Source organism: Lipotes vexillifer, unplaced genomic scaffold, assembly GCF_000442215.2.
Source record: "Lipotes vexillifer unplaced genomic scaffold, Lipotes_vexillifer_v1.1 scaffold1980, whole genome shotgun sequence".
NCBI classification, from domain to species: Eukaryota; Metazoa; Chordata; class Mammalia; order Artiodactyla; family Lipotidae; genus Lipotes; species Lipotes vexillifer.
In genome coordinates this window covers 1727468-1742082 of record NW_006797999.1, presented here as the reverse complement: position 1 = coordinate 1742082, position 14615 = coordinate 1727468, and the positions used below count along the sequence as shown (strand labels likewise).

The 14615-nt window shown below is 38.6% G+C and overlaps 1 protein-coding gene across 1 annotated transcript in view; it reads left to right on the top strand.

Annotated features, from left to right (window-relative positions):
- Positions 1–14615, top strand: part of TENM3 (teneurin transmembrane protein 3) — a 181564-nt gene that overhangs the window by 43846 nt on the left and 123103 nt on the right. The window contains exon 3 of the mRNA XM_007470027.1: positions 5834–5956. Within this exon, the coding sequence (XP_007470089.1) occupies positions 5834–5956 (123 nt within the window). The remainder of the gene's footprint in view (positions 1–5833; positions 5957–14615) is intronic.

The following is a 14615-nucleotide window of genomic DNA, read 5'->3' as shown; positions in this document are numbered from 1 at the left end:
GCTGGGCCTGCGCGTCCGGAGCCTGTGCTCCGCGACGGGAGAGGCCACAGCAGTGAGAGGCCCGCGTACCGCAAAAAAAAATAATAAAAAAATAAATAAATAAAATATTTAATTTGAGTATAATATGTAGTTAGAAAAGTATACAGAACATAAGTGAGCGCACCAGTGGAGCCACCTCCCAGACAGAGAAATCGAATGTTACCAGCTCTCCAGAAGCCGCCACGGGCTCTCCCAGTCATCACCTACCCGCTTCTCCCTAGAGAGAGTCACTCTGGGGGCTTTTACCTACTTTTGAAGTTTCTACACATGAACTTGGTCAGTATTCATGGTTTTTGTGAATGTGTTCTCTTGCTCGATATTGTATTTGTGAGATTTTTCCATATCATTGCATCTGGGATTGGTTCATTCATTTACATTGCTGTGTGGAATTCCATTGTATGATTATTACTGTAATTTGTTTATCCATCTTACTGCCAGAAGACATCTGAGTTGCTTCCAGTTTGGGGCTATTACAAATATTTCTGTGAACATTCTTGTTCATGCTTTTGGTGCCACGTGTATACATATCTCTTTTTTTTTAACTTTTTTTTAAACATATTTTTTTAATGTGAATTAAGGTTTATTAAAATTATTGATATTGTTGGATCCAAATTTCTCATCATCCTCTTTGATTTCCATTTGTCCCATTTTTTTTTTTTAATTTTTATTTTATTGGAGTATAGTTGCTCTACAGTGTTGTGTTAGCTTCTGCTGTATACATAGGTTGCTTCCATGTCCTGGCTGTTGTAAATAGTGCTGCAGTGAACATTGGGGTGCACGTGTCTTTTTGCGTTATGTTTTTCTCGGGGTATATGCCCAGTAGTGGGATTGCTGGGTCATATGGTAGTTCTATTTTTAGTTTTTTAAGGAACTTCCATACTGTTCTTTATAGTGGCTGTATCAATTTACATTCCCACCAACAGTGCAAGAGGGTTCCCTTTTCTCCACGCCCTCGCCAGCATTTATTGTTTGTAGATTTTTTGATGATGGCCATTCTGACCAGCGTGAGGTGATGTCTCATTGTAGTTTTGTATACATATCTCTATTGGATATACAGGCAGACTTTTGTAGACACAACTGGGGAGTTAACCACCATTCATAAGATACTTTAATATGGAGAAAATGTATTCCAATTCCCAACAAGCAACTTACAAATGATCTTGCAAAAATACAACCATTTATACTTGGTAAACATCTTGTATTTAAAAGCCAGTTTTATCACGTGGACAACTTTTGATCATGTTTGCTACTGTCAAAAGAGAGATAAATTAACAGTTTGTGTTAAATTTTTTAAAATTTCTTTGATGTGAATGCTCAGTTTTGATTCAGGTAAGTAGGAAAACAGCACAGTGCATAAAAAGGAATCCTGAAACAGGGTCAGGAGATCTAGTATCCTGAGTCCTCTTTTATGCACTAAGTTTTTAAAAGACACTGAGTACATCACTGATCCCCTCTCTGCCTGTGTTTCGTCCTCATACAACAAGGATAATGATCCTGTCACATGCTACATTATTAGAAGATGATAGATATCAAGGTGTTTGAAAATGTGAAAAACACATGGAACTGCTTAAATCTACATGAGTACTAATTTCTGTAACTTTAAAATACACACCTATACAGCTTACTTTAAGACTCTTGGAGTTAACCAGAATAGCCTGTTATTAATTGAATCATCATCATCATATTACTGTAAAAGTTTTCTTTTAAGACAATATGCTATGTGGAAAAGTATTTGTATAGAAGGATGGTGATTGGAATACACGAGTGTTACTGATTAATATCTTTCCCGCCCTCAACTCCAAATACTGCCTCTCTCTGCCTTTGGTTTCCTAGATGTGGTAGAGAAGCATATCTCTAGCCTTTGACCTCCACAGAAGTTACATTCGACTCCCTCCTGTGTGGATTTTCACACTCCACTGCCCTCTGGTAGGATAGAGAGGTGTATCATGCTATATATTCCCTTTATTACCAGAAGGTCTGGGTTTAAGGTCACGGTCCACTGCTTATTTGCTTGGAACCCTAAACTCTCAAAAAGTCTCAGTTTTTGCAGATTTAAAAGGAAAAAAAAAAAAGTATTCAACGGAGTCTTTGTGAAGCTTAAATGAGGTACTGGGTGACACAGAAGCACAACACTTGACACGTAGGTTGTGCTCAAATGATGTTTTATTTTTTAAAAATATTGCATCCCAGTGATCTAACACAAAGGACCCTGTCTGTGGCTGAGAGAATGCCTGGTGTGGCTGCCAGCCTGAACCTTCTCACCTAAGCCATCGCCCAGAGGGGTCCAGGGCTCAGCAGAGCACAGAGCTCCCCGCCTCTCCTTGACACTCTTGCCACACCCTCCATCAGGTCCTGCGCAAACCAAGGATCCATTGTACTGTCATGAAGAGCGGCAGCAGTGCCTTCTCATGGGTTCAAATCTGCTTTCCAGCCTGGGCATTAAAGAATTGGGATCATCCTTCTTTATTTACAGATGTATTTTACTTCTCTAATTCTCCCTTTATTTGTCTGCCAAGAGAGCTCATGTAGTTTTATTATACCAGTGTTCAGGAATTTCTGTAGCCCTCTGACTTTGCTGTCTCTCTCTCTCTCTCTCTCCCTCTCTCTCTCTCTCTCTCTCTCTCTCTCTCTCTCTGTCTCTCATTAACTTTGGAGTCAATCTCACCCTGTATTTACATAAAAATCTTAAGTTACGCATAACAAGTGTCAAGAGCTTCACTCAACACCAAACACCAACGTTTTCAAAGTACATTTCAAAACAGTGTTTAACAAGATGTAATATTATTTGGTATATGGCTCTCATTATACGACATCCTAAGTAGAACCAAAATCCCATTTTATTGAGATTTTCTGTAATAAAAAATACATAATAAAGCTGTTGCCCATCTGACAAAAAGTAAAATAGCTCTCCAGACACAAACATAACATTACTTCTTAACATTTGACGCCTGTGCCTGACCCCATGGACTGTCTCTCCTCTTCACAGTCTATTAAAACCAATAATATGAGCAAATCTATCGTCCAGGAAGACTTTCTGTGCTACATAAAAGCTCACAATGATGATACGTTATTTTGTGTAGAAACTTTGACCCTTTTGGAATATTTATCATTGCTATGCCAGAGTATGCCCATCAAAACTTTTACTGTATGCGGACCTAGCACCCATTATTTTACTCAAAAATTGCTGAATTATCTGAAACCTTGAAAACTGTGTGAAGCGAAAAATTTTTAGAAAGCTTCTGACATTTTGCCACTCAAACACTACATAATTTAATGCAAAATGACATAAGTTATACCTCTTTACAAGTTGACAATTTGTATGTTGGAGAATTCTATAACCTATATCTTAATCCTTGAAAAAAATCAGTCTTTAAAGGGAATTGCTGGAAGACTGTAATTTAAGCAGGGAGTTATGAGTATATACGTTTGCTACAGATTGTACAGGGTGGATACAGCTGTGTTGCTATCTACATTTAGTATGTTTCTTACTATAGGATGATTTTATATCAGGTATTGTTAACAGAAGAATGTGACACTGGTAATAGAATGTCACCAAGCTGTTGACTCTTTTAAAAAAGTCAATCAATTATATATAGTGCTAGTGGACTTTTCACAAAACTACTTTTCATAGAGCATAACACTGACTAGTCATTAATTCATTATTAATAATATAACATTCCATTTTTAGGCATTTATGTATTTGTCTTATATTTACATATTTCTTATTAACTTTTCCTTAAATTACTATACTTTTATCCACAGCAGTATTGTGTGACATTTTAAAGCCTTAGAAAATACAGTCTGTTTCTTTGACAGATACTTATTGAGATCTACTCGGTAGCAGATACCGTATAAGGCAAACGAGGTACACAGGATTGGGAGAGATGCTTCACCCAGTCAGGGAGTGCTTTCCCAAGAGGTCGGTACCGACCATCTGAGGGAGGAAGAGGTATTTTGCAGCGGGTGGAGAGCATTGCAGACAGAGGGGAGTATTTATTGAGAGGTTCTGTGGTCTGGTCAGGTGACTGCAAATGGTTCAGTAACCTGGAGTAGAGAACAAATAAATAAAAGACCTATATGCTACGGACTGTCCTGCTAGGTGCCTTAACGTATACTGTCCAGAAAGTTTACATCAATTTAATAAGATAGGTTTATCCAGCCTCGTTTTGTGAGTAAACCTAATGTTGAACAATATTACATCATTTGGGACTTCCCTGGTGGTGCAGTGGTTAAGAATCCGCCTGCCAATGCCGGGGAGATGGGTTCGATCTCTGGTCCGGGAAGATCCCACATGTCGCGGAGCAACTAAGCCCGTGCGCCACAACTACTGGGCCCATGTGCTGCAACTACTGAAGCCCGCGCACCTAGAGCCCGTGCTCCGCAACAAGAGAAGCCACCGCAATGAGAAGCCCGCACACCGCAATGAAGAGTAGCCCCCGCTCGCCGCAACTAGAGAAAACCCGCGCGCAGCAACAAAGACCCAACGCAGCCAAGGAAAAAAAAAAAAGTGCTCAAAGAAGACAAAAGCCAATCCAGAATTCTACACTAGTGAAAACATCTGTGAAGAATGAAAGTGAAATAAAGATATTTTCAGATAAAAGAAAAAACTAAAAAATAAAAAAATTTTTAAAAAATTACATCATTTGTCTAAGGTTAAAGCCTGGATTGAGGTTGAACCCAAATCTAACTACATCTAAAGCCTGTCCTGTTTACACCGTACTAATTTAGTTTTGTTACTATATATTAGATATTTAATAAGGGCTTTTTACAGTGATTGTTATCATACTGTCTCTAACAATACTTTTTAAACACGTCTTTCTCCACCTCTCTGGTAAATTCCAACATGTATAATGAATATATACTGTCAAATAATGCTGAAAAGTTCTCCTTCATGACATAGTAATAGGACAGTCACTGGGTTTCCCCATGGATACTTAGCCTTCCTTAGGGATTAATTCCTGAACTATATGCTATAGAGCACAAATGACTGTTAAGTGTTAATGGTTAATACGACAGTGATTATTATTCTAAATATTTTTAATAATATATAAAATGATAAATTATATTACATTTCTCTTTATAATTATATGGTCTAGTTACCTATTTTCTAAGTATTTTACATCAAGAAAATTAGTAAACACATTTACAAATTTTGTATCAGTTTATAAGCCTATCAAACCCACATCAGAAACTCTATATGAAATCACCTGATACATATGCATGTTGCTTGATCTGTGCTCTTGCTGAATTGCAAGTCATAAATTCGAAGATTATTTATCTTAAATTTAGGACATTCAAATATTATTATATTTTGTGCATCTGAATCCATTCTGAACATTTCATGCACCAAATTCGTCTGTGGGACCAGTTGTTACATTAGTCCAAGAGAATAGCATCATATCTCTTGAGAACCTATAGATATTGCAACAAAGTGTTGTACATGTGCAAGTGGCCTGTGGCCATGTAACTTTGGCAAGTACTGCTAGAGAGCATACTACCGCTTACTTAAATGATGGTGCAGAGTAGAACTGGAACAAAGCAGAACAAATAATGATTCACTCCTAAGAATTTCCTGGTACCAATTAACTGAGTAATATCAAATCTTTATTAAAGTGCTGCCATGTTGCACTGAGGAACTGTTTGTTTTCTAATTTTTATTATGCAATCATCTTTGGTATTTCAGAACATGGAAATTATAACTTTACATGTGACTCTTGTTATAAACATATATACCATTTGATATTGTAGCTAGAAGCAGCAGACCTTTAAACAACTTGTATGTTTTTACCCCCAGCAATGCATCTCTTTGGCCTCAACTGGCAGTTACAGCAGACTGAAAATGACACATTTGAGAATGGAAAAGTGAACTCTGATACCATGCCAACGAACACTGTATCATTACCTTCTGGTGACAATGGTAAGAGAAAGAATTATGTGTCCTGTGTTTTTCTTTTAACATCTCTTTTCACATTTCATCTCTTTTAACACTATAAATAAAATAAATTTATTTTTACCCATGTAACATTCAGCTTTATATGGGAGAAGGAAAAGGTTTTGGAATTACAAATATTATCTTTTAATGAGTGACTTTTATTCATTTACTTGAAGGATTGGAAATTCACATTTTTACTATAGGAATAATACAGTGTTCTGCCTTCTGAGTCGATGGCTAGGCTTTTCTGCCTTTCCTTCCTGCAAGTGTGCATTTTGTTTAATTTTTAGTCTGTAAATAGATTGTAATTCAGTGTATCATCTCATATTACCTTGGGTATATTGAGCTTTCTTTGTTCAGCTAGTATGTGGAGTTGGAATACTATCTTCATTTTGTTTTAAAAGCTTTTACATGCAAAACACATGAAAGGATTCTCATTTATTGACCTTTCCTCTGCTTGCCCTTTCTTTAAACCTTCAAAAGTTTACACTTTGAACTAACAGACTTTCAAATCAATTGGCTCTGAGTTTAAAAATGGAATTTAAGCGGTTAGAGAATGCTGTATTTCAGTTTTTCAATATAAACACCCAGAAAAATATGTACCTATGTAAATATATTTATATTATATATCTGTCTATTATTTTTATATATGTGTGTGTGCTTGTATGTATGTCTTGGCATTTGGCATCCTCTGACTTTTTGCAAAATGTCATAATACTTTATGTCTCAAAGCAACCAGATCAAGACACCTTTTTCTGTCACGTGAGAAATATATCCTTTGCCTTTAAACGTTTCCCTGGCTTTTCTTCCTCTTTATTCCTTCTTAGCTAGTGTATTTTTGTTCTGCTTTGGCATCTGTTATGTTCATCCTCATGTGGCTAGTCTCTTTGCAAGACTAGAAAGAAGCTATTATATATTTATATACTAGAATATATTTATTTGTATTTATATATATGCTGCTATTCTACATGTGCCCATTGGCTGTGACTAACTAATGCTTTTACCTTTTTTTTTTTTGTTCTTTGCTTTCCCAGCTTCTGTTTTATTTTAACAATAAGACGTTATGACACTCCTCTTCCTTCTTGGGGAGGCTGAGAGATTTTATAAGGCATCAGATTTTCATAGTAATAATGAATACCGCTACCCCACCCCTGTATGGAGTCTTTTGGTACAAAGTGCTCTACGTTCCAAAAACCTATAATCTGGTGGCTGATGACAGTGACAGTGGAAGTCAGTGCACAGTGGATTAAAGAGGAGTGAAGAAAAGCTTACCTAATTAATATTGTTGGTGGGAAATTTCAATTAAGTGAAATATAATTACTTTAAACAACTGTTTAATTTTTTATGCACTGATAACCCACACATGAACAGATCCATAACTACACAGAAATTAAGAGTATTTATTTTTGATTTATATAGATTGCAATTTAGACTGTCTTTTAAAGTGGATTGTTCCCATGGAAATGGTCAAACGGCACTTCTTAACCACACATTGTAGGGAACTCTTTTACAGACTGAAGAGAAAAATGCTTATTGTAGACGTTTCGTTTATTTTACAACATCCTAGCCTTTTATTACGTTCAGAATGAAAATAGAGTGTGGCTAATGAGTGTCACAGTCCTTGAAATGCGTGTTATTGAGAAAGCTGTGGCTTCAGAGACCCTCGCACAGCCTCGGTGCTGGTTCTTGGGATTTTCTCTTCTATTTTATTGAATTTCCCATTTATCACAAATGCTAGTTGAAACTCACTCAGATAATTTTGCAATTTACAAAGGATTGTGGGCCACAGTTTCAAAAACACGGCTCTGAAAGTCCGCTTCCCTAAGAGGGACTGAAGTCCCCATGTGATCACAGAACACATGGGGTGCAGTTGACAGGTGCCAGTGGAGCAGCTGAATACAGTGAGTCCCCTACTTACAAACGAGCTCCGTTCCAAGAGCGCGCCCGTAAGTCCAATTTGTTGTAAGTATAACAAAGTTAGCCTAGGTACCCAACTTACACAGTCGGCTATATAGTACCGTACTGTAATAGGTTTATAACACTTTTCACACAAACAATACATAAAAAAACAAACGCAAAAAATAAAGAACACATTTTTCATCTTACAGGACAGTGCCTTGGAAAGTACAGTAGCCCAGTACAACAGCTGGCACGCAGGGGCTGGCATCCAGTGAACGGGCGAGAATAGTTACTGCCTGGAGGAGGGAGAGGAGGTGGGAGACGGTAGAGCTGAGGGATGGTCAGCCATAGGGGACAGAGGGCGAGCTGCAGTGTCACTCACGCCTGACGCTGATGGCACAGGTGCTGGTTCCTCGCTGGAACCAGATGCACATCCGCATCTTTGAAAGTTCGCAACAGGAAGGTTCATATGTAGGGGACGTACTGTATGCGTGTAAGTGAAGGACCATCTTCCTAGCCTCCCACATAAGGAGGAGATGACAGATGCCCCAGAATGAGTTAGATATACTGGAGAACGGATCCTGCAGCCTGCCAACCGGACAGGGGCATTCGTAGGAATTTCTCTTTATGGAAAGAAGGCTATCTCGGGGCTCAGACTTTGTCCAAAGTGTGACCTAAATAATAGTCTCACTTGTTATCTTTATTATTTTTCCAGTAGCCCGAAAAACCCTAAATTGGTAAGGAATTCTTATCTTCATTTTTCCAAGTAAAGGTTCTGGGTGTGTGTCTCTTAAATACTTATTTAAATACTGGAGCGCAGCGGGCAGGAGGGGACTGTATTTGCAAGAAGGGAGGTACACTGCTTTTAAGCGTCCCTGATGAACCGGCAGAGACCATGCACCATCATCTGCTCCTTCAGTTTTATGAACTGTGCAGAGAACCAGATCACATCATCTCTAGAAACTCTAGGAGATTATAACCCTTAAGAAATTCTTGCAATTCTGAATGAAGCTCACTGGGAAAATTAACCGTGCTAAGCGTGATGGGGAAATTACTTCGTGGCTTCTAAACGCAATGCTCTTCTTTATGCAGTCCTGTTTTGTTCTTATTTTATAAACACAATTCTGAGGAACAGTCATGGTGCTAACAATCATGGTGCTAAACTCCCTGCTCGCTTTTAAGTGAATACTGAACCAAAGCTTCTAAATGGTATTTAGTATTTGAAAGAAGAATTTCTGTTACACTCCATGATTCTTTCCTGATTATTCCTAAGATGTTCTTTGACTACAGATTTTAGAGATGAGATGTCAAGTGTGAGGTCTCAGGCAAAACTGATGGAAGTGGGCAACGTGAATAAAGAGGCAAGGATGAAGTTTTTAGTTCAAACACCAGTCTCTTTCCAGAAGCTAAAATGATTCCGCTGGATCGAGGAATTCACTTAGCCTAACGTGCTGAGAGCATCGCGCAGCCCTGTATTCAAATCCTAGCTCTTTCATCTGTTTACTCTGTAACCTTGAGCAAGTTACTCAACCTCTTTGAGCCTCAATTTCCTCCACGTAAAGAGGGAGTAATGCCCGTCTCTTGGCTGATCAGCTTCAACAGTCTGGCAGCCCTTCTGTGTTTCCCTTGCAAGCTCTCTCCCCACACGTCTCAACGGTTATTTCCAACTCTCCTACTATCCTCGAAGCTTCAGTCCCTCAGCTCCCAGCAGATGACCTTGTGTTCCATTCAGCAAAAAAGTCAGAGACCTTGATTTCCTGTAAACACAGCTCCATTCCTGTGGGCATCTCGGTCTGTCTTTCCATCCTTTTCTCACTAATCTTTCCAAGAGCGTTCTTGATCCCATTCTGTACTTCAGAATTTCCTCTCTCGACCGGCTGGCACCTTCCAATCAACAGTTGAACATTCCCAAGTCTCTCAAGTCTTAAAAAAAACAACCCTCGAGTCTGCCTCCTACCCCTGCCCTACCCCACGTCTTCTCCCCGTGTAGCCAGCCTTATGGAACACGGTGTGTACATTCGCCGTGAAGTCATGTCTTCACGTTCCACTTACTCCCGTGACAGTGCGGCCTCTTCAGGCTCCTCCCTCATGACTGTCCTCTGCCACCATCACTCACAGACACGGATGTCTTCCCGACTTATCGGTTGTCCTGCCAATGGCATCAGTTGATACTCTACGCTCTTTATCACATTTGAGCTCTTGGTAGCATTGCATAGGTAACCTATCACTCCTAACTGAAATATCCTTTTCCGTAGCTTCTGTGATACCATTTCCACTTTCTTCCCGATTTTTCGGCAGTGATTTCTCTGCTCGTTTATTTGACTCATCTTCCTCTACCCGATCCCCAAACATTGCCGCCACTCAGAATATAACCTCTCTGGGTCCTCAGATCCATTCTCCTGACTTCGTTTACGTTCCACGTGCTATGTCTTATGTTACATTCTTTGTGCTCCCGAATCAATAAGTGCAGCCTGGATCTCTCTGTCTTGGAGCTCCAGACATCAACTATGAAAAATCTATCCAAGTATCTTTAGAAAATCCCCACTTGGGTGTCTTCCAGGCACCTCAAACTCCATATGTCTAAAACTGAACCCAACAACTAATTTGGTTATCTATTACTGCCTAACAAGCCACATCAAAATCCAGTGGCTTAAAAGAACAGTTTGTTATCATCTCTCATGGTTCTGTGGATTAACTGGGTAATATTTTGTTTTTTTGCTTGGGTTGCTCATGAAATTGCTTTCAGATGTTGCTTGGTCTGTTTGAAAGCCTCACTAAACTGAAATTCAAGGTAGCCCACTCACAGGGCTAGCAGTTGATGCTGTTTGTCGACTGGAACGTCTAAACATGGCCTTCCACTTGGCTTGGGCTTCTCAGATCACAAGTCCTGGAGAGGAGTGTCCCCAGAGGGAGCATTCCAAGAGACCCAGACAGAAGTTACAAGGCTTCTTATGACCTAGAGCATTGGACACTCCGGGATGTCACTTCCATCATATCTGGTTGGTCAAGAAAGTCAGTAAGATCAGCCCAGATTCATGAGATGGAGAATTAAACCCCACTCTTGACTGGGGAAATGGTGGGGACACATTGCATAAGGACATGTGGGATGGGAGATGTTGTGGCCATCTTTGGAAAACACCACTAGCCCATCATCTTTCTTTCCAAATTTGCCTCTCTTTCTATATCAGGAAATGGCATCATCATTCACCTAGTTTACCTGGGCCAGAAGCTTAGGGGTCATGCCTGACCTCTCCTGCTCTCTCACCTCCCCTGTGCAGTCAGTCATCAAGTCCTGTCAATTCCTACTCCAAAATATCTCCTGGATCCCGTCAACTCTCGCCTGGATTATAGAAGCCACCTTCTCTCTGGGATGTATATCTCTAGACTTGCTCATCCGTTCTTCAGATACAGATTTGAAATATCAGTACCCTACTTGACGGCCTTCAGTGATCTAGATTCTGGTCAAACGCCTTTAGATGCCTTAACAAGGTTCTCCACAATCTGGCTGTTCGTCACACCATACTATAGCATAGAAACAATAGAGCAGAGAGTTTAAGGCAATAGGGTCTTGAGCCAAACCACCTGGTTTCACATCCTACAATAGTCTGACCGTTATTAACGCCTTTGATACTTGGGACAAGTTACCGTATAGCATCTTGGTGCTTCAGCTTTCTCATCAATTAGAACGGTCTTGAATAGTCGATGTAAATACTTAAAATGGTGTGTACGGTACATAGTAAATGCTTGAAAAATGTTAGCGGTTATAACCATTACTACTTAATATGTGTCTTCTTTGCTAGAGTGTAAGGCACACTATTTTTCCACCTCTCTGTTCAAAGCTGTCAGCACAGTTATAGGCATATAATGGATGCTCAATAAGTATTGTCCAATGAGTGAATGAAAACAGGATGACTAAATGCTATAAAGTATATAAAGGGCCCAACACAGTGCCTTGCATTAACTGTACACAAAGCAGATGTTGGTACAGCAGAGTGATTAAGGATTAAAGCTATGCACTTGTTGGGTGGCTTTAAGCAAATTACCTTCTTTAACCTCCTGTTTCTTCATAGGGTAGTAGTGAGGTTAAAATCATTTAATGCACGTAGGGGGCCAAGCAGTGATTGGAACATGATAAGTAGGTTATACATGTCAGTAACTATCACTTCACTCTTTTTTTTGCAATTCAAGATTACGTACTTGTATTTGTAGCAAAATTCTTAAGAATGTAGATCCTTAAACAGCATCAAAATATCCTCTAAAGCAACATTAGAAATGCCTATCATTAGTTATTTATATTTTTAGTTATTTGGATTTTATGAAGAAATCTATTCCTTAATCCTCCTTTGAATGCATAGTATTCATTCATTCTGCATTTATTTATTGAGCATATAATATTATGTGCCATGCACAGAGCACGGTTCTGAGAACATAGCAGTGAGGAAAAAAAGACAGTCACATTTGTTGTTCCCAGAGTGTGTGCATTACTAGGCAAGACAGGATTCAAGCAAGCAATTCCAATGAATTAGAAAATGCACGATAAGGAAAAGTAGAGGATACCATGGCAGGACATTTCACACTAGCTTTATTGGAAAGAAGCAATAAGACAAATGCTAAAATTTAACATAGGATAATTTGGGATAATATAAGACAAAATATGCAGGCCATAAATTTTGGTTAGTGTAACTCTAGCAAATGACTTCTCCAATCAAAAAAAAAAAAAGAAAAGAAAAGAAAGAAAGAAATTTATTTTAAAATTTCCAGTTTTAAAATAAATAAATCGTGGGATATAATATACAGCATGGTGACCATAGTTAACAAAACTTATCGTATATTTGAAAGCTGTGAGAGAGTAGATCTTAAAAGTTCTCATCACGCATGAAAAAAATGGTAACTATGTACGGTAGAGTTATCGTGGTGATCGTTTCGCAATATATACAAATAACGAGTCATTATGTTGTACGTCTGAAACTAATATAATGTTGTATGTCAATTAAATCTCAACAACAACAAAAAACCTCCTTTTGTATGCGTACAGATTGAAAACTACATATACGTGATTCACCCTCTTTAAACAAAATAATTCAAATTGCTTTTTAATTTTTCATTGTTATTCAGCATATATGACTTTTCTCAAATACTAGCCAATTTCAGATAATTAGATTTTATAGCAAATTAAAGATTGCCTGTGAGTTGAAGAAATAGAGCTAACGGGGCTGCAAGAACATTGAGTTTTATTCAATACTGTATATAGTATTTATGTTGTCGCGTTGTATAATAGTTCCCTAATTAGGTGCTATATTGATTTTGTCCATTAAACTACGTTTGCAAGGTAGTGTTTTAATTCACTTAGCTTCTGATGTAACACTCTGTATCCACAATGTTAAGTTATGGCATGTGGTTGTTTATAAAAGGATATGTTCTCTCAGAGCTCTCAAAGTCAGGGTATGAATCCAAGGTTAGGTCATCGAATTGGAGGGTGGGCTATTGATTGTCTATAAATGCTCAACCTTGCTTCCTGACGTCTTAATTATTAGTGCCGCTGTGGGACTTGAAATGATATTATCATTTACCTTCCTCAGCAGCTGAGTTAGACTTTCACAGTTGGATTTATTTTCTGCCTTTCCATTTTAATCATTATAGGCTGGTTTACTCACATGAGGTGCAGGCAGCAAATTCATGATATCTATGACCAAAAACTGCAGTATTTTTTAACTTTGGGTTGTTTTCTGATATCACAAAATAATATTCAAACATACCAAACCTCCTAATTACCGGTATGATTTTAAATACTGCTCTGTTTTGTCCTTATAAAATCTAGGGTTGGTAAACTATTATTCATAAAATACCTCAGAGTACAGAGTTCTTTTTTTAAGGCATTATCTGAAAAATGCCACTTCACTGATGTGTTTTTATATAAACTGGGTATCACATAAGGAGAGGAATAACAATAGCTTTGTGGTGCTCAGTCTCTTTATGTTTTCACACACTGACAACTGTATTTTAAGACATTAAGACTGTTGTGACACATACTTAACTGATGAAAGGAAAAGTCACAGTTAGTAGGTGAAAAGACGGCTAGTGGCTCCCACACTGAGGCACAACAGGACAAGTTGAAAAAAAAAATCTTCAAGATGATACTTTATTGTGTTTGAAGATGTGGTACATCTCACTCTTACCGTGAAGGCTTTAATTGGTTTGATTCCTAACCCACATGCTTTGAGTTTAGAATAACTACAGGGCACTCTGTTGCCCTGTCTATTTTTTCCTCCATCTTCCCTCCTTTTTCTCTTAGTAAAACCTACAGACAACCTTAGTGTTTCCTATGATCATTCCCAGGTTCAGACTCTGGGGGCTTAAGGATGGAGTGATCTCAGTAAGGGGGGCTGGAGAGCACTAAAACTGGCCCTCCTTTTATTTCCTCTGAAGCCAAAGTTTTCTGGAATTCAGGACATGATGAAAGACATCTGTTTCCAGGCTTTTATCTAGGAGGACTGATGAGCTTCAGAGGAAGAGGTTGTCCAGGTATTTACAAGTTTATCAAATGGTGTGAATAGCTGGCCGACTTCCAGGTGTGTTTACAGTCAATAAAGAGTGTTTGAAAATGCTAACAGGAATGACCACACTTGACTTGGCCAAATTAGAGGAGGGCCATGACTTGAAAAGCAACAATGCAGAATTTAAAAAGACAAAGCCCCTTCACAGAACTCTAGTGTCCTGACATTCAAATAGAGGCTTTTTAGCAGGA